Here is a 20832-nt window from a genome sequence, read left to right on the forward strand (position 1 = left end):
GTGGGTTTTCCAGTTTGGCCCGCTGAAATCCATTTGGCCATTGTTACATTTCAGATGGCTGTTTCAGTTTTGCAATCAGCAGGAAGAAAATGAAATGCTCAGTGACTTACTGCTGACATACAGCACACAAGTAAAGATGACAAATGGAAAGGATTAAATCAAGCGGGTCTTGGAAAGGCGACAGTAAAAAAAAAAAAAAAAAAAAAAAAGAAAAAAGAGGTCTTTAAATTATTCTAACAACTACATCAAGCTGATCCCAGCAGTAAGCATACTTCATACTTGAGTGCATTTGCAGAGTGTGACCACAAAAAAAAAAGAAGAAGGAGAAAAGAAAAAGAGGAGAGTGCACACTGTATCTCCGCGTAATTAAGCCGCTGTCCCAGATGTACACTCTAAAGACTATTGCGAGTGCGGGATTTCTATTAAGCAGGTGATTCCAATTTGTCTAAGAGCGGACCGGGAGTCACAAAAGACTGGAAGAAATGAAGCAGAGCTGTGTAAGCACGGGGCATTTGCTGCCACTGAAGGGCTTTTAAATGACTCTTGAAGAAGGTGAAGTATCCCTGGGTTTTACGTGTCGGAAATAAATCTCTTTCATCTGCCGGTACGCTGTGCAGGAGGTCACCGGCAGGTTTTTAAAGGGGAGCACCAGGAGGAGTTGATTACCTGTGCAATCCGATGGAGCAAAGACCCGAGTCACAGAGACAGGCAACATTAACAGTTTTCATATAATTACAATACTGGGAATGATTATTATTGTTTTTTTTCTTTTAAAGTAAGACAGAGACGTGTAATGCTATGGCAAAAGCTTTTATTGAGGAAAGGAAGAAAAAAAAACAAAAAAACACGAGACTATATTATGCATCTTCCAAAGATCAAGAACAGATGCTTTACTTTAACAGCGTCTCAGGCTCTTAAAACCAAGCTGCTGCAGCCTTATGCACCGTACCTGATGGAAACGTCTACTGTGTGGATTCAGAGTTGGTCCAAACAAAAAGGGATCCTCTTTATTTACTTTGGTAAAGACAAGTAAACAAGGCAACATCTTTGAGGCACGGTGAAATATGAATTACACAGCCACAGTATAATGATTCAATACTTCTCAGCCAAAGGCACTTTACACAAACAAGGGCAGAACAAAGACAGAAGGCAACAAAATACACAGAACAAATAAAAGAATCATTGAACATCTCTTTGCACTTGTAACATCAAGGTTTTATCAGCGGATCCGTGTTATTTAAACTCCCACAGAGACGTTTGATGTGTCCAGAGACTGTCCAGATTCATCAACAGAGATTCTGCAGCAGAGACTCATCTCTGACCCGACCGGGGTTCGCTTTGTAGAAAACATGTGCTAATAAGCCTATAATAAAATTCTGAAACACTTAAATGTACGTTTAGGAAAAAAAAAAGAGCAAAACTCATTCACAACCACTAATACAATTTGTTTACTCCCTGTTGAGAAGATCGTAGCTCTTGTAATAAAACACTTGTTAGCATTTCCACGCTAATTTCTATTTGATCTTAATGTGGCTAACATGATAGCACAAATCAGATTTGATCCGATTTCGGTTTCTTGACAGAAATATTGCTCAGAAAATAAATGGCTGTTTAACTTTGTTGGTCAAGTACAATAGGTTTATCAGAGCTGTTTTACTGAAAACTGAGGTTTGCTGGACTGGTGGGCTGAAGTTTTAGGCTGTATAGTGTATCAGTGAGATGAAAGGTACTAAAACACCTCGTAGAGTAGGGTGGTGATAAATATCTGTGTTTATCAATGTTAGCTACAACTGTGGACTGTTATTTAATCTAGTGTTGATACAAAAATATTCATAAATACAGCTTTTAATTTTCTTGTATACTGTGTGAACCTAAAAAAACCCTCAAATGCTTTCTGATTAATGGCGTTTTAATCAAAAGCATAAACTTCCTTTAACTAAACTGCCGCAAAACCTAGTGTTACTTACAAATGCCTTTGTCAAATGTTATCAAACACGGACGTATGATGTACCACACAAACTGTTTTATCGTTAACTGGTACATTTATTGGACATCTTGTAGGATTTAATAGAAGTGAACAGTAAGAGGCTGCTGTAGGATTTTGACATCCTACAGATGAAGATATCGGTACGACACAATCACTGTGTGCCTCTAATGAAGGAAAACACCAACAACACTGACTCAACACTGAACTGGTCACGTGTGAAGATCTAAAACCATCGGAGAGACTGAAGCAAAAAGACCCACTGATCAGCTCAACAGCTTTTAAACTGGAGACACTCAGCTTTAAAATAATAGGTCCAGTTTTGTTTTTAATTATTTTATATTTGCTTCCTGTTAAGTCAGTTCTCTTTTGTTTTCCTAATCTGTTGTTGGTGAACCTTTAACACAGCCGTCTCTGACATCCAGCCAACATAAGATGTCAACTTGGCTCGATCCCCAGCAACATCCATGTGAGCAACAACGCATAAAATAATAACGATGCATACACTGTGTATAAATGTCTTCTTATTTTAATCATCTTCAAACAACGGAACTAAGTTATACACTAAATGATGCTTGAAATCATAAACTGTTCCCAAAAGCTTTTGTGGCACTGTTGCCATTTAAAAATGACTTCATGTTACAAATTTGCATATCGTGCTTACTTCTTGCTGAACTTTCGTAAAATGTGTCATCTTTTGTGTTTTCGTATGTGACCAATGAACCGGGTGTCGATGATATAACGTTACGCTCCAAATAACGATGGAAAAATTCCAGGGGGCATTTAAGAGTTTAGGATGGTTTAACTTTTGGCTCCTTTCCTGCTTGAGGCATGTTTGCGAGTGAATGCTGACTGTGTCTGCAGCCAAATACTACCTGCCCCCCTTCTCACCTTTAAAGAGTCGTTTCAAAGAGAAACTTTAGTCTATTCTTAGGTCAAATATCTGGCCCAGCCACAGTCGGGTAGACTTAACAGCACAGTTATTTACAAAGTAATTTTGCCCTGGTTAAAAGATTGCCCCAACTTGATCACGACTTGATTTGCTGAAACCGAACTAACAACAGGTAGAGTATATAGATATTTGTTGTCTGTGTGATCACTTGCTGTTAAGCACAACTATTGAATGTGCGAGAAAAAACAGTAAAGATACGTAAAAGCTAATTTTCAGAAAACAACGATTGCTTTGTTCGTTATGTAACCGTCCACACTCAAAGACTTCCATAAATGAGGCTCGACAAATACTCTGCCTTGTGTGATGTGGTCAAGTGTAAACTAATTCAGCTAATACATTGGCTAAACTTTACTACTTAATACTTATTTATTACATTGTCGTAATTTAAAGGTACCATGTGGAGTTTCTTCCATACAAATAAAGAGTTTCTTCCCAAAGTCCAACTTGTTGATCTCATCTCCTTTTTTTAATTAAAGATGTCTACAGAAAATCAGCTGCAGGCCTTTGATAACATCTTGAGCGTCATTCTAGTGGTCATGCGACTGTTTTGCATCAATTTGTGGTGGCGATTTTGATTTTGTTTTATGTCTCCTTGTAGATATTTTGTACCACTTTGCAGTTGTTTTATAACTGTAGTCATTCTGCGTGTCTGTGGTCACTTTCAAGTTGCTCTACACGTCTCTGTAGCTGTTTTGTGTCATTTTGTACGTCTTTGTAGTCTCTTTGTCATCATATTGTGTCATTTTGCAGTTGCAGACAACATGAAGTTGCACTTTGTTGTTGATTTGTATCTCAAACTTCAAGGGGACACATTAAAACATTGCTCCACAGTGCCTCCGGTGGTTAAGAACTCCACAGGGTACCTTTAACTCCTCATCAGGAGTCTAGTCTTACATTGAACGGATTAAACTATAAAACTACTGGTCTATAATTCTTTAATATATAATAAAATCAATTTTAGAGAAACTCTCATTGTCCCTTCTTCACCCATGAACTTTAAACACACGCTAAATCTAAAAGATGACTGTCATTGGTGCAATCAATACTGACTCAAAGCACAGGGACACACATAGTCACACAGTACCAACAGCATTGTTTGGATTAAAGGGTTACTATAAGGACACTTATGATTGAATCTGTACAGGTAAAATATTTCCTTATTCATAAAATTACTAATAAAGTGTCAATGCAATGCATTAAAAATTGCATAGCCATGTAATATTCCTCGTCTCTGCCAGACTGCTTACAGTAAATTCACTTATCTAATCTATGACTTGGCAAATGGGGGGAAGTTACATAAAAAAAAAACATAATTAAAGTGAAATCTAAGGATGTGTACCTATATGAATGGAATATCGTGATTCTACTGCTCAGCCCAATTGAAACTAATATCCACCGCATACACTGTATATATCAAAGAAAACTCGGCTGGAAAGTAGAAAGAAAATTACGTATCGAAAAGTGAATTTCATCCAACAGCTGCTTGTTGAGGATTTGTTTCTTGACTGTGGGAATTACTGTTTGAAGTTCCCGTGGTCCCAATCACTGTAAATTGTGTTTAGTATAGTTACAGAATAAATACACAGGAAGTATGGCAGTTTGAATTAACTTCTTTGGCGTTCAGTTATGCAGAACTGTTTTACAATTATGGTCTCCGGTGTGTATCCTCATCTGTGTATTTACCGTTGGTGGATTTGCAGAACAGAATAAACAATGCATGGTTTTTCTAAATATAACTACAGTCATGCACACATCTACCCGTGATTTTGTCTGCAGGGTAGATGTGTCCAAAACATTCTGCAAGTTCTGGTGGAGTTGGGCTATAATTGAAATTACAGGAACCAGCCAGCGAGGAAAATATGAGTAAATTCCTGCACGTACGGCGTGACTGGAAGATCCATGTGGATGATAATTAAGGTATGAGAGAATAAAAGTGGGTGATGATGCATCCTGTCACTGTTGACTGAAGGACCTGGAGTGACTATTTAAAGCAACAGTTGGGATATATGAATAAAGGCTTGAGAGTGAGCATGTTAGCTTCGGATTTCTTCAACAAAAAACATATAATATATTATTGACTAAGCCCTTCTTCTTAACTTGATGCTAAGCTAAGCTAGCTAGCTGCAGCTTCATATTTAGGGTACAGACGTGAAAGTGACATAGATCTTCTCCATTTTGCCCAGCAGTGTTCCTGGTGAAGTGCTACAAGGAAATATGCCAAAATGTTGGACCATTCCTTATATAAAAGAACCCTACAGTTAAATAACACGGCCTCTTCTGCAGTGATTGTACCGAGTAAATAGTTACACGTAAGCCGGTGAACACGTGATGCTGTTTCTTGATACTGAAGATGGATACATATGTAGGGATATATATTTATATATATGTGTGTGTGTGTGTGTTTGTGTGTATATGCTGAGGAATGCAGGCTTCTGTGGATGGGTACGCTTGCAAAGGAAAGAAAGAGAGCGAGTGTTGGGTTATCACAGTGGAGGTGACCGGCTGGCGGGCTGTTCAGAGGTCAGTGGTGGCCTTGGCGGTGAGGGCCTGGATGCGGTTGGTGTTACAGTTTTTGCAGAGGACATGTCCGTCTAGTGGGTAGCAGCCCTGGTTATCCCCCTCTGAGAGGAGAGAGCCACAGTCCTGTAGGACACACACACTCCGTTAGTCCACAAACACAACCAGAGTCACTGACTGGACACGTTCGTCCCCTCACGTTTGTCAAGTTTCAGGATTCTACGTGGCTGCAGAGGGATTTAAGGGTTGATATCCAGATCAGATTTTGGTCTTTAGAATGACGTGTACCTGTGTATCTATGAGAGTGGACGGGTTATCTCCAAAAATCTCACTCTAAGTATTTATGGACAAATCGCTTCACAGGCAGGAGCATGTGTGTGTACGTGAACCGAGTATTATTATAAAACTTTACTCTACTTTGAAAGATTTTATCATAAACAGAAATATATTTAGTTTTGACTCATTTCTTTCCAAGAGCCATCACCACACTGAACTCTCACATGCAACAATCAACATAAAATAGGATGAATAATACGATGTGCAGTAACATAATATTGATGCTGCCATTCTTCTTAATAAAACCTTGTGCAATACATGTTTACACTTTTACCACTGCTGCTACAAAACAATATATATTTTATAATATTTTCCATATTTTTTTAGTGTTAGTCTTTAACCTTGGCTTGTGAATTTGTGAATAATAACTTCTTTGCACTATTGTATATACTGCTGCTCTCCAATCTCACTGTAGACTGTATAATCACTATAGAGGGCGTTCCATATAGCATCAACCTTATCTTTAGTTTGGACCTTTTTAAAGAGACACACATTTCTCCCAAAAAAGACAAAGAACAGTTACTCACACATCCCTGAGTAATGATTGGTTTTGTGTCTTTATCTGCCTTTTTCACTTTGTGATTTTTATTTGATAATGTCTGATGAATATCTGCTGTATCTTTGCTTGTTTTGTGTCGTAGCACCTGTAAAAACCTTTGAAAGCTGCGCACTTACCGGCTAATGACCACTGTACCGTTTCACAAATACACGTAATGCTTTGGTCTTATTTTCTAATTGTGCGCGAGACTGGCTTATGCTCTCAACCTTCCTGGCTCTCACACACAAAAACAGAATTACAACTCCATCTACTCATGGCTCCCTGGTGACAAAATTCTTCTCTTGTTGAGCCCCTTCAGCTGAACTAATCTGCTTTGCTTTCCTTTGACCTTTATGTCTGCCAAACGCTCTGTGTGCTCATGCTGGCAAGGCTCTTTGACAATGTGACACGTTACTTCTCTTTTAGCCGGGCACGTAATGTCTCAGCGCCTCTTATCAACTAGGCGAGCGGTGGCTGACAGATCGGTTACTATGTAAGTCCATGAACTTTGCAGAAGAGAGATGGGGAGCTATTTCGGGGCAGGTAAGAGGGGGATGATTCACTGGTCTCATTGAAAAGGTGACTCTGGTAGGTATGATACGCCGTACGCCTTCATGTAGTGAAGACTGTAACCTGGAGCGGCGAAACACGGTTCAGAACCGCCGCTGCTAATTATAGGGGGGCACACGGAGCACGTACCTCGCAGCGGTAACACTGCACGTGGAAGTCACGGTCCAGGGCCACGATACGAACAGTCTCCTCCTGACCGGGTGCCGGCATTATAGGCTCAGAGCACACACAGCAGCGTGGGGCAAACTTCCTGGAAAACAACCAAAAGCAACAGCAATGAGCTCGGGACAATAGGAGCTCTGTGACATCATGTGTATGAGTTGTAAGAAGCTTAGTGGTGATTTCAATACTGTATGTACACAAAGCCGTGCCTCATCAGGACGTGTGGACAGGTTGTGTCAGGTGAAGCCAAAACCAGATCTGGATCCTTTACATTCATACAAAGGTACAAGTATCCAGACATGCACCCAAAATATACAGTTGTACATTCTCTGCTGTCTCTGCGCCCTTTGACTTCTCAAATATATATTTCAACACCCACATTAAGAACCAGTGGATCAATAAATAGAACAGTTTAAGGTCTGCACGCAGACACGTTGTCTGGAATATATGATAACAAATGATTGTGGTTATTAAGAAACTGTGGTGATGTCCTGCTTTATTTATATATACTCAACTAAATATCAATGGCCCAAAAAAAGAACAGCTAACTATAGTGGGACAATTATCCTAACCGCCTCTGACAGTAAAATTTACTGAACGAGTAACTCTGGAAATGCCTCCAGCGGGAAGAGGTCAGTGTAACAATAGCATTGATGAGGATATGAAAAGCTGGCTGAGAGTTTAGGTCCCGTCACGTGACCGACGCTCGGGTAAACACTTCTTCTATTCCACACGCTAATTCGCCGTCTGGGAAAAAGTGAAGAGGATGTGCAGCTTTTGGGGAACCACGTCCGCACAGTATTAGCAACAGAGAAATGCTCAGACCCATGTGGGACTATTCCTCGACACAAAGGGTTGCACTGTAGAGGTCACACTTGTCATGTGGAATTAAACATCCGCCTCACGCTGCTACTCCGCAGACTGAGAGCTGTGCACTCACACCAAGAGCCAGCTATTTACTTCTGTTTCCCTTCTGGTCACTGAAAAAGGAACGTTTCTGGTAAGCTTGTGGTTATGCAATCAGTGGAGTGTGACACAATAAGAGGAATGCGCTATTAAAGTCATTGTTGTATCTCAAGGTACCCTGGACTTGTGAAACTGTTTGCGGTTTACTTCCAGTAAGGAAACCCAGAGGTCCTGAATTATCGAAACTCGCTTTGTGTCTGTTGAATTTGTTAATAACAACTGGATGTAAAGCAGCAGAATCGATTCTTTGATATTTGGTGGATGCTAAATAAGATGCTAACAAATAGTGAAACATGATCCCCTTATATAGTCTTTATGCATTGATACGTACTGATGTATCTGGCTGTTAAATGTAAATTTTTCTCATTTTATCTTGCTTTTAAGCAGCTGAATGGTCGGCAGTGCACAAAAGCTAGCAGCTAATATTCGTCCATGCAGGTACTGTAGCCCACAGTGAGAGAAGGGATAATTAAATGCATACTAACACAGTAATGGGGTTGTGCGAGCATTAGGTTGATGTTATTTCTATTGTAGTTATTATTGTTATTATTCTACTATCTCAGACTTTCAAAGGCTTTGCACAAAATACTGTGAGTAGCATCCTAGCAAACATGTTCCAATTTATATAAGATCATTTTTTCTTTTATTTAACAGGTCGATATTTGAAATGAAAACTGAGACTCTAGTTTCAGCCTGGATAACTGCAGATTTGTTTTTTTTTCCCAGCTGTTTGACGTTTCATATTCTTTGCCAGGCTGAGGCAAGTTCAACTCATTCAAGACAGTAAACTTTACTGTAACTGTAACCGAAGCATTGAGATGGAAGACGCTAAACCTGAAATGTCACATGCTAAACACAAGCAACATGTTTTTATTTTATTTATTTATTATATGTGGCTACTGAATCCACTGTTAATATAAAAGTCTGCAGCTTCCGATGTGATGAAAGCTTGAATTACATACTTGTGAAAGTCCTCGATGCAGTGGATGTGGTTGGAAGCGTCCACGGTGAAAGGGATGCCGTCCAGACTGCGGTGACACACCACGCAGGTGAAGCAGTGAGGGTGATAGGCTTTCCCCGTGGCCCGCAGGATGCGCTCCATGATAGGCTTACTGCAGATGGTGCAGGTCTCAAGGGTGTTCTGTAGACACAAACACACAAGCCCACAGACACCCACCGCATTACACAACAAATCTGATGATGGATGTAGTGATTCTGATGATTCATTTCCAGTGGGCCTTTAAGCACTTGTTTACAACTAGCTGACTTTTTTTTTTTTTTCCTTTTTCAAAACAGCATGAGGAATCTGGAAAGGTTGTCCTGCATCTCCTCCAGTTTGCAGTTTATAACTCGAAGCTTCCATTTGCTGGTGTTACACTTCAGGTGGCTTGGCTCCCACTTGCCTGTGCAGCAAATAAATCCACGCTCAGGACCTTTAGCCCGGCTGTCCTCAAATGCCTCGGAAGCTGAAGGAATCTGATTAGCACTCCTCTCGAAACACAAACACGGTCATTTTTCAGTTGCCCTCACCCACACTCCATCCTCCCATATGCAAGAGTGTGAGCAGTAAATATTTCCACTTTGTGATGACTGCAGGTTTTCTGCAGCCAGGCGACTGGGCAAGCGGCCCGCGGGGGGACGTGGCAGCCGCCCGCCTCTGACTTATCTGTGGCATCTCTCTTCTTAATATCTGCTGGGAGACGCCATTTGTTATTTCAATATTTCATAAATAATGACTGCCTCTCTAAACAGCAATGCAATTATGGGTGGATGGATATATCATGTGAGGGTGATCAATGTGCGGCCTGATGTGGGAGCTGACGGGCCGCGCTGTCGCTGCCTCTTGCTAAGGCATTTCCTGGATTTCTGTTGTCTATCCAAGCGCCACCCCCCCACCCCCATTTCTGCGCTTGGCTGGGCTAAAGAGTGCACGGTTCAGCTGTTCCCACTGGCTCCCAATGCAGTAGCAGGCCGCCTCAGTGTTTCCAAACACAGCTCGGGGTGTGTAGCAACACTGCGCTGCGTCATCGGCTGCCTCCCAGACGCACCGCCGGGCCCTGCCGTTTAAAATGACACTTCTGTGACCGCTCGGCCGAGGTAAACTCCAGACCATCCCCCCCCCGTCCGGCTGTGCAGCAACACGCAGTGACATTTATCGTCTGTATACTAATGAGTGAGGAAGCTTTTTACAGGACGAGCATCGTTGCAGCTGCACTGTTAAAAAAACAAAACAAAAACAAAACAAAAAAAAACACGCTCCTGACACTATTCTCACAACGGCATCGTACGCCACTACTAGATGGTGAGAGGGCAGGAGAGGGGAGCAGCTGACGAATGACTTGAGGCTGGAAAAAAAAATTAAAAAAAGTGGTTTGAAAAATGGCCGTTTCTTCAAAGCACTCCTGGAGAGGCATTATTTCATGAAAAGCAATGTGTGCAGACAAGCTCCACATTCTTCTTCTTTTTTTTTTTTTTCTCCCCCCTCCAAGACGGTAATAGAAATAAACATTATTCCCAGGGCAACATTTGTGTATAAACAATGTCCATATTGCAATCCTACTCGATCCTGGAAGTGGAATAAAGCCTTTAATGAGCTCGCTGCACTGAGCCCTTGAGGTTTGCCTCACGCACGCACACAGAGACCGAGAGAGGTAGAGGTAGAGAGGGAGAGAGTAGGGGGAGAACGTATTTGCAACCTGAGAATGTGACTAAGATACCGGGGCCAAACTGCTCTAAACCGTCTTCAACTCTTACTCATCTGTCTGCATTCCCACTTACTTATTCTCATCTGCCCTTCATGTGGGAATACCTTGCCCTTGTTTAGCTTAACTAGAGCATATGATTTCACGGCACACAGTTCCTCCGGGCCATTGTAATGAGTACAGTACTCAAAAGGCAAAATTTCTCTCTTTCTCTCTGATGGTAAGATTCTATGACCTCAATTCATTCATTGCTCAGCCTCCCTTGTTTTTGCATCGCACTCGTGACTCCTTTTATTTGGGATTAGGTAACACTTATTAGCCCGGGTCTTATGTCAAAACAGAACAAGGTATGCGGTCATTGGTCAGCGACCGGGCAAAACTTCCACAGACGGTTTGGGAAATTCTGCGTAAATCACTTCATGCTCTCTCTCTCCGTCAGACACCCAGGTCCTTCGCAGTTTGCCACTAGAGGGCTGTATATGTCTGCAGATGTCCGGGTTTTGCTTTTCCCTTGACTAAATGTGATGTATTCAAGCATATGTATTCTTTTTTTTTTTTTTTTTTCCTCCCTCTTCCTCATACATTTCTCTAAGTGTTTGCCCAGAAGGCTAAACAAATGTCTCGGCAGATGAGGTAAAGTGAATTTAGGTCAGACAGCCTCTTGCTCAACTGAGGGGTGAGCGGAGTGCGTTAAAGTCAATTGTGGCCCCTTTTCTCATTGTAAGTTGTTTCCTCTCGCTGCAAAGTGGCCTCGCAGCACCAAAGGTGGTCACACAGTCCAGCACGAGTTCTCACTATTTAGCGAAGGGCTCCCGAGCAACGTTCGACGCAGTCGACTGTAAGAACGAGGAGCGTGTTGGCAAACAAAGCATGTAACAGGGAGTTAAGAGGTCCCCCGAGCTCTACTCTGAACATGAGAGTCAGGCCTCACAGAGCGGGAGTGGGAAGTCTAAAATTCACTAACTGATATTAAATATTTAAAAATGCTAATGGGGTCAGATCAATTTCCACTTTAAATCAGGTTGTAAATGGAATCTTTGCTGCAAGAAATGACATAGGTACAGCTAAATAAAAAAACTTCTTCACGCCTTTTAAAAAAAAATCAACTCTTGTTTTGAAGCACAGGCCCAACACCAGCTCTGATATCTGTGATGCAAAACAGCTACAGGTAAAACAACGCTGGAACAAAGACGCGCTTCACAGATGAAACGGTTGGAAATGTGCTGTGGCATGACGCTAAACTGAAGCCGTTCACCATCTCCTCTATCAACACAAATTTTTCACCTATCTGTTCTCTTTTTTTTTTTTTTTTTTTCACGCCGCCAAGTCGGGCTGACAGGAGGCAGGCTGGAGTTCAGTGAGAGCGCACGCGATTTATGATCTGGCACGCTGAACTCAGACTGGGCCAAATTTACAGATGATCTGATTGTGTGTGTGTCCAGACCCTCACTGAATGCTCCGGTCGGTGCCAGGCCACGCTGTGTGAATTAACTACACCCTGCTGAAGGTGGCTCGGAAATACCTAACGAGGGCTTTCGGGAAAGACGCGTCTGAGCACCGCCGCTGCGTGTTCGGTTTGTTTTGGAGTGAATAAAAGATACTGACTTGTTGGTGAACTATGAGTCAAATCGCTGACCCTCCATCTTCCCGAGGGAAGGTGTCTGATGACTCAATGAACTTTGAAAAGCCGCTTCTCTCCCGGTTATTGCTTAGTTTGAGCCAATCAAGCCGGACAAAAAGTCACAATTAAAACATAATTATTACACTAAAGCAGCTTTGCTGTTTTTTTTTTTTTGTTTTTTGTCAAGTGACGTAAAATCAGAGAAGCAATGACGTTGCTATGAGTAATAAAGAAATATTACAAAGTGCATGGGTCAACAAAAAAAATGTCACAATTTCACATAATATCGTGCATCATCACAAAAAAGAGGTTGTTAAAATGTTTTCTTTTTTTTTTTTTGCCTTCTGTTATTTGAAGCTCTTTCCCAGGGAAGAAGCACAGTTACCTCACTCACAGCTGACTTGGCTCACGCTCATGTTCATGCATATTTAAACAGCAGATTTGGCAAAACTGTCGCCATGTTAGTGTTTACAGACACTGATGTTGCTGCGTGAATCCTAATTTTTGGATTCCCAAGCTAGGATTGTTGCCACAGTAACATTTTGTTTAAACAATGGGCCAAATGTATTAGATTGATGGTAATTAAGAGGTTTGGGGGGCGGAGGGGGGACTACCTTGTGTCAGTTTGCAAAGCAGCAGATAGGGTGATCATGGTTGGGGTTTTATATTCTTAGTCCAAATCGCCGCGGTGTCAGATGGTAGAAAATTCTAGCATTTCTCCTATGGCTGAGAGCTCATTTAAATCCCCGCCGCTTGCAGAGGGATTGCAGGTGCGCCACCCTTCCCTGATCTGTGGTCTGCTCAGGCCGCCGAGGTGGAGAGGTCTGTGTGTAGAACTAAGTTTCTTTCAGCTGTTTGAGTTCAGCAATCGTGATCCTCTCTCTCTCCGCACCTCATCCGGAGGTTAACAAGTGAACCTCCCCCCGCCACTTCTCGGTCCCTGCAGTCCAGCGCTCACCGAGACCCCTGACACGATCCACCCCTGACATTCAGCTTAAATTTAGTCTTATACCTCTGACTGCTTTCCAGTCGGCGGGCTTGGCGCCCTCGCTCCGTCCATCTGTCTGTGCGGATCCTAAGCATCAGGACCACAGCGCCGAACATATGAAGATATATTAACGTGACTTGACTCCTTTACAAAATCCTGTCATTTATAAGCGCGTTATGTAAATCACCCACTCGAGTCTTCTCCGCAGCTTGGAAGCAGATGACTGAGGTGTGCGTGCTTTTTGTTTACATGTGGGTGTGAGTGAGCATGTCACACAGTGGAAAGTGATTCTCCTAATGGTTTGCTAACTCAGAGGATCAGCGACCTTGAAAGTATCGGCTGCATAATTCACAGACGGAGCATTTGTGACACTCATCTGTGTGCACGCCAGTCAGGTAGGACAAGTGCTCAGAGGTTTCTGTGTTTCTGACCTGGATCGGCCCCGCTTCCTCTGAGTATAGGTTTGCTGCACTCAGCACGGCTCAGTCTGTCTGTCACTGTAATAAATTCACACTGGGTTATGGATGACCAGCGCATGCAGGAATGGAATGGCATCCTGCCAGAGCCTTGTATCCTGATTCGTTTTTAGTTTATATCTCTGCCTGGACGGTTTCAGGAGCCTCGGCCGCTGAGATACTTTTCACCGGGAGCCTGTGCAGGTTTCACTTCTCTCCTTTAACAAAAAGAGCTTTGACGAACTAATAAAAACAGCACATGTCCACCGGGATTTCAATTTCCGCGCGTTCCCTTATTTGTTCTCGCAGATTTCTCGTTTTTAGCCGCGTGATAACGTCGAGCTGCAGCCAACGCGAAGGGACAGGGTCGACACGCGGCTCAGGCCTTTCTTCAAAGAATAAAAGGTGGCAGTAGGGACCCTGATCTCATTCTTCAGCTCAGGCAAAGTGGCTGGACCGCCTATCTGCCTCTCTGCCTTAAATTCAGCTCCGCAGCAGAATGTGACCCCTCTGGACTTTGGGCAATGTCTCCTGCTCTGGTTACAGAGAGAAACTGACAAAGACCCCGGCAGTAGTTCTCTCATGCAATGAGTTAGAGTGACATTGTGGTGGGTCAGCACTGGGTCACGGATATTTTCCTCTCCTGCTGGTTCCTGAGGTGGGGTGGGGGGGCTTAGACACAAAAAAAACAAAAAAACAAAAAAAAAACAAGGATAGTTTGGAGGTGTGTGGATACAGTCTCCCGTCCCTTGTCCAAACAGTGTATTCTAACAACACGGCTCTCGTAATGTATAAGACGGCTGCATCTCTTCTAATGCAGGTCAGTAATAAGAAATAATGACCTGCTTGAATTTAGTGGGCTCGCACCCCCCACTGTACAGCACAATTATACTCACACATAATTGTCTTGGCAAGTCTGGAGACGCACTTATATGTGAAATCCTATTCATGCAAGTGCTATCTAATTGGCTCACTCCTTTGAGGAATTAGACCGAGTTAATCACGTCTGAATATACAGAACTCAATTAGAACTCTGCAAGCTAATGCAGACAGCCATGAATATTTGATGATGAAGTCAGCAGAAAGCAGAGCCTCTGTGTGTTTCGCGGGCGCGCTTCAGACGACAAGTAAAAAGAGAGTGGGTGTATACCTGCCGCCGATGCAGCACACCCTCTGCGTGGCAGCTCTCCCAGTGTGAGCGGCAGCTGTGCGGCGAGCCGAAGCGCCGCGGCGACGGCCGTACGTGGGCCCCCGAACTCACCACGCTGGGTGAAAAGCCTCTGGATCTGACTACCTGGATATCCATCACAGGAAAAGTGACAGGTGTGGGGGTGGTGTGCAGTCAGGTCTAATTAGAGACATATTACTGTCACGGTTTTAAACTTCATCCCGCGTCGCACTGTTTATATCTGTCACTGGATGAAAGGAGGGATGATGCCCTGTGAGTGGATGTATTGTTTTCTATGTCTCCTTTCTCAATGACAGCAGCGGCTTAAGGGGAGTTCTTCAGGATATCCGTTTGTAAGTCTGCTTGGTTTGTGCGGTGGAGGACATTCAGCGCCAAGGGCCCCAAAACAGCTGGCGCCATGCCTGTCACCTCTGGGTGATGTGACAACCTAGCGACACGTTTTTATTGGATTGTTTGATTCCAGTGTTTTCATCTGATCTCCCTTAGACAGCATAATTCAACACACGCACACACTACGAGTGGTCACTGAGCTACAGGCTATAGACACACCCAAACATTTAACAACTTCTAAACGTGTTGATGTTCTAGATGTGTTTCATTTTTGTTGCTGGTGGTGTTGTTGTTGTGCACACTGGTTAGAAATCATATGGCTGAAATCAGAGTTTTCTTCTTGTGATACAAGAGCGTTTACCTCCAAATATTAACGTCTAGGAACTTTTCCAGGAACTAAAAGGTTTCTTCAGTCTTTTGTTATCTTCATTTCCAAAGTGGCGTATAGTTCCAGAAAGTTCAGGTAAGTTCGTCAGCATCGAGACGTGGCTGCTTATTATTGTCATTTTTTGTTTGTTTTTTAAGCAGAAAAAATGGCATTTGCAAAGTGCTGGTTTGATTGGTAATAATGAGACTATTCAAACATCATTTGTGCACCAAGGTAAAGTTTCAAAAGCTACCACACATGTTACACCCTAAGTCTTCCTGCGACATAACACTTGTCGGACTCACTAGAAGAGAAACGATTTAGACCTTGGTTCCTCCAGCGGCAGATACAGAGGGAAGTTCCTGTAGTAGAGAACATAGCTTGAGAGAGGCTTTTCAATAATTCATCAACTACCTTCAGTTATTTCAACAGTTTTAGTGTTACGGCTTTAGTGTACGTCATGCCATTACTATTTACACCGCCACCGACGATTATTGGAGCTGATTCATGAATAAATGCAGCATTTCGGGTAAAAATAGGAACTTAAAACAACAAAGTGTTGAGTGGCTGATGGAATAAGCTCCGTATTCAAGGGGGTGAACTGCACTGTATGTGTTTACACTTGCCACACCACCAGACTGCCATGATTCAAATACTTTATAGTGTACAGCTTTGATACAGCCTGCAGGAGTATAATTATACCTGGATGGGAATTACTTAACTTCATTTTATTTGTTATTTTAGTGTTGGCTATGGTGTTGAGTGCATAAAGCACATTTATCAACTACCAGAAAAATTATTAACTATTTTAATAAGCGGTTTATTTTTATGTCATTAGCTGACTTTTGATTAAAACTTTAACTTTAAATTAACTCAGCTGGTGTTTACAGAGTAGTTAAATCAGACTTTTTGGAAATAATGCCGCGCTCTTTGTGTCTGGTGTCTTTTACACATTTGTGATGTAAAGGAAGCAGATGAGAAACAACAAAAAAGTGGCAAGGTTTTAAACTAAATAACTGTAGTACACCACTGCAAGCGTCTTTCATCAAACGGTACTCATAACTGATGACAGAAATTAACTTTTAGTTTGAGTGGAAAGTGCGTCCGCGTTTAAAAACTAATTACGCAAAATAAAGAAAGCAGTCCAACAGTTAAGGTACTAAAAAGGCGACATGAATGGGCCAGTGAGGGGTGACATCACTGCTTTCCAAGACAGGCAAACACACACACACACAGAGGGTAAAAGCTCATCAGTCAATCATCAAAGTTTCCTGGTGACTGCCAGGTCAGGGCTGCTTCCTGCAGCTCCTCCTTTAAACTAGCAGAATAGAAAACTGTCCGCGGTGTGTAGCAAACGAGACCAAAGCCCATTTATTTTAAATAACGGGGCCATAGTACAACACCAGATAATGAGCGTAATTACATTCAAGCAAATCGGCGTCCGTGACCTTGGTGGTCTGTGAAATTCTGTCAAAGGAGACGGAAATAGATTAAGGTTTTTGAGTTGGCAAATTCCTATCTCTTTATTACTGCTCTTTCAATATGACGCTCTGCTCCCGGCACGACCTTGTGTCACTCACATCAGGCTCATTACAATGCACTTAAAACCGTCTGGGCTTTAGAGGGTTGGTCTATATTCACTGGGACCGGTCGTATAAACACGAAAGTGGGGTTGTGAGTCTGTCTCAAACAGGTAACTGAGCATTGTCTGGAAGTCCATTACCATTCACTGGTGTCAGTTAAGCAGAGTGAATGGGTGTATTTACCGGTGCAGACCTCAAAGTGAAGGGCAGCTAAAGAGCCTTTGTAAAGTAAATTAACAGAGTAAAAACTCGGCTGTGGGAATGCCGCAGCAAAGTAACTGTCTGCTGTAGTAACAAGGCAGATATGGCCATTACAGAATGGACTTAAGAACAGTGGGCATGGTAACCTGTGTAAGCAATTAACCTCGGTGACACCGACTCCCACTGCCGGACTTCTTCAAAAGACCAGCTGAGCTATCAGATATGTGGAGAGTCCCTGTTGCTCTCAGCTCTGTTAGTTTATATGGTGCCCTTGTGGTTAGGCTCCCTAAAATGAAGGGAGAAAGAAAATTACTTTTCATTTCTAAGACTACTCTTTAAAATAGACGCACTGCCTTCGGTAATTCCAGTGATTGAGAACAGTTTGGCGTGAACCAGAAGACAGAATGACTGTATTTTCTATTTATCTTTTGACACAGTTTCATATGGATGTTTCCTGACTTTATAAAAAAAAAATATTTTACACACAATAGATTTAACTGGTTGGCTTGATGACACTTGTGGTCACTGGTGACTTTTTCTGATCGTAACAAACTAGGTTGACAAACTGGGAAGTGTGTTAAAAGATTTATACTACGAGTTAGAGCTAACAAACTATTAGCTTCGCTTTGCATAGAGACCAGGAAGCTAAAAGGAACCCACGTACCAGCACTTCTAAGAGCCTGGTAATTATATTGTGTTATTTTAATATAAACAAAAACTGAAATATTAAACGGCTCAACTGGAGCAACTATTTCCTGGAGTTCTGTTGCACACATTAAACAATCTAGATATGAAGTCTTAATTACTGAGCTGCAGTTTTTGGGATTTTCTCCTCCTTAGTTTTTCCGTTCCCTCTTTCCATCATCTTTATGTTAAGCTAAGCAAACTGTCTGTTTTCTCCAGCTCCATAATTAACCCACATACTGAAATGTGGCATCGATCTTCTAATAAAGGGGGTGTCAAACTTATTTTAGTTTGGGGGACACATAAAGCCCAGTTTGATCTTAAGCGGGCCAGACCAGTAACACAACAGCAGAATAACCTATAAGTAACGACAACTCCAGATTTTTTTCCATTTGTTTTAGTTCAAAGAAGAACAAGTACATTAGGAGAACCTTTACATTTAATAAACTATCCTTCAAAAAAAAAAAAAAAAATGCATTACGTTTTTCCATTTATTTTAGTTCAAAGAAGAACGAGTACATTAGGAGAACGTTTACATTTAATAAACTATCCTTCAAAAAAAAATGCAATTTTTTTTCCACTTGTCCATTTGTTTTAGTGCAAAGGAGAACAAGCACATTAGGAGAACGTTTACATTTAATAAACTGAAAAAGAAAAAGCAATTTCTTATGAAAAATAAGTTCAATTTGGGCTGATTGCTGTTTCTGTTTAGTCCTGGGCCTCAGGGTTGTGTTCTGTCCACTTCCCAAACTAAAACAGTGGACAAACTACACATAGCAGTTATTTCCATTGAAAAACTGGAGACTGCCATTTAATTTTCACACTTAGCAAATTCACGCTGCAGGCCAGATTTGACCATCTGGTGGGCTGCTTTTGGCCTGCGGGCCGTATGTTTGACACCTATGCTCTGAAACAACTCTCTGGAAGGAAGGAAGTAAAACAAAAAAAAAACTTACTACTACTAAAGATTGACCTGGACACACGTCCACACTAATAAGTACGATTTGCTTGCTAGTTAATAAGGAGTCATGCACCATTAAGAGGAGACACTGGGTCTGAAGTATTGAGATCATTTATCACTGTGCTTCTCTCTTATCCAGCTTTGTGAATTTCAGGTGGCCTGTGATTAATCTGTTCCAGTTTTCAGAAAACATACACTCAGCAATAGCTTTTTATTTATTTGTTTAATTCTGCTGGAAAGCCGTTCACATGAGAGCTTTCTTGGAAAACACTTAGTGGCACTAAAGCTCAGGACTGCTGTCTCTCGGTTACAATGATGGACGCCTCGCTGTTCGCGCACGTACTCGCAGTCTCGTTTATGTGTGTAAATTTTGAACGGGGGATGCTGGGGGACACCTCAGGCTGAGACAGATCAGACAACACGGAGAGTGGGGGAATAAAAAAAACAGTGGTGATGCCGATGTTGTCACATGATTACACATCACTCCATGCAAAATGAGACATTAATTGAGCGGCTGGGGAGTTTATCACCGTCACTGTGTATTCAAATAGGCAGCGTTAAGTCTCCTGTTGGGGCACGCCAGGGAAGTGCTGTGGACAAAGGCTGATTGCTGCTCTGCAATTTGTGGGCCAGTGGTGTGACTGAGGTTGGTTCCACAGAAAGATAGCAGATAGCAGATTGCCTAGATATCGGTAATTCCTTTTAGTAATGTAGAAGAACTCACTCCCTCGCTGGTCTACTTCCTGATTTCACAAACAGTTTGAGTGAGGCAAATCACTGTGCGGAAGAGATGCATCTTTCCCACTCAAATGTCAGCATTGTTCCACAGAATATGTAAAGTCCCAGCACAGATAAGAGCGATGCTGATCGCCCGCTCTGATACACGGCAGAAAACTTTGTTGGATGCAATCAGCGTGCAAAATGTATTCCCACAATTCCTGGCAAAGGGATTAATAGAGTTTTGCATAATATTATACAGATTTTACACACAGCGAGTTTCCTCAGGCACCTGTTATACCTGTAAGGTATTCTACATCAAATGTAATACGACGCCACTGGGTGTTGGAAAAATCTATTTCACACTTTACACAGTATACGGAGTATGAAAAAAAAAAAGAAAAGTAAAATGAGTTTTTAAGATAATCGCTGTTCATAATGTTTCCACCGAAGGGCTATAGAAAGTCAGCTTGAGAAAACTAACATGCAGCTACTGTAGACGTCTTCTGCAACAGCAAATACATGCCTTCATCAGTGTTTGCAGCGTACGACCGGAATAGTCAAAAAGCCATCGATCAAGAATGCACTTCTAGACTAATAACTCCTGATTTTCAAAGGGCGGCTCCGTCCGTTTTACTCGTCTAATTCAGATCAGTGGTTACACATAGTTAGAAGTAGCCGCTCAGAGACAATGGACCCTGAAGACGTCATTGTGACATAATTAGGACTAGTTTGGCTTATGTTAGGCTCAAACTACTAAAGAGTTTTTGGGCTGATTTATTCTCAAATTATTCCCCTCTCCCGGCAATCGATAGAGAAATGTGGTCCAGACGCTGCTTTGTACCAAAGTTTGGGCCAGATCTGTCCTTAAACCACCTGAACAGCTCGCAGACTGTTCAACGTCAGACTTGTCTGATACTTAAACATCTGGATGATTATGGCAGTACTTTCTAAACAGCCAGTGACAGAAACCACTTTACAAGAACACAGCAACAATAACATTAGTTAG

General features: G+C 42.1%; 1 protein-coding gene across 6 annotated transcripts in view; it reads right to left on the bottom strand.

Moving 5' to 3' along the window:
- Positions 1-794: 794 nt before the first annotated feature.
- Positions 795-20832, bottom strand: part of LOC125008969 (LIM domain containing preferred translocation partner in lipoma) — a 145548-nt gene continuing 125510 nt past the window's right edge. For all 6 annotated transcript variants that reach the window (XM_047586407.1, XM_047586401.1, XM_047586404.1 and 3 more), the window contains 3 exons: positions 8988-9166; positions 7027-7147; positions 795-5579 (listed from right to left, as the gene is read on the bottom strand). In XM_047586407.1, coding sequence (XP_047442363.1) covers positions 5451-5579; positions 7027-7147; positions 8988-9166 — 429 coding nt within the window. In that variant the 3' untranslated portion in view covers positions 795-5450. The remainder of the gene's footprint in view (positions 5580-7026; positions 7148-8987; positions 9167-20832) is intronic.

This window comes from Mugil cephalus, chromosome 6 (genome assembly GCF_022458985.1).
Source record: "Mugil cephalus isolate CIBA_MC_2020 chromosome 6, CIBA_Mcephalus_1.1, whole genome shotgun sequence".
In the NCBI taxonomy this organism is placed as follows: domain Eukaryota; kingdom Metazoa; phylum Chordata; class Actinopteri; order Mugiliformes; family Mugilidae; genus Mugil; species Mugil cephalus.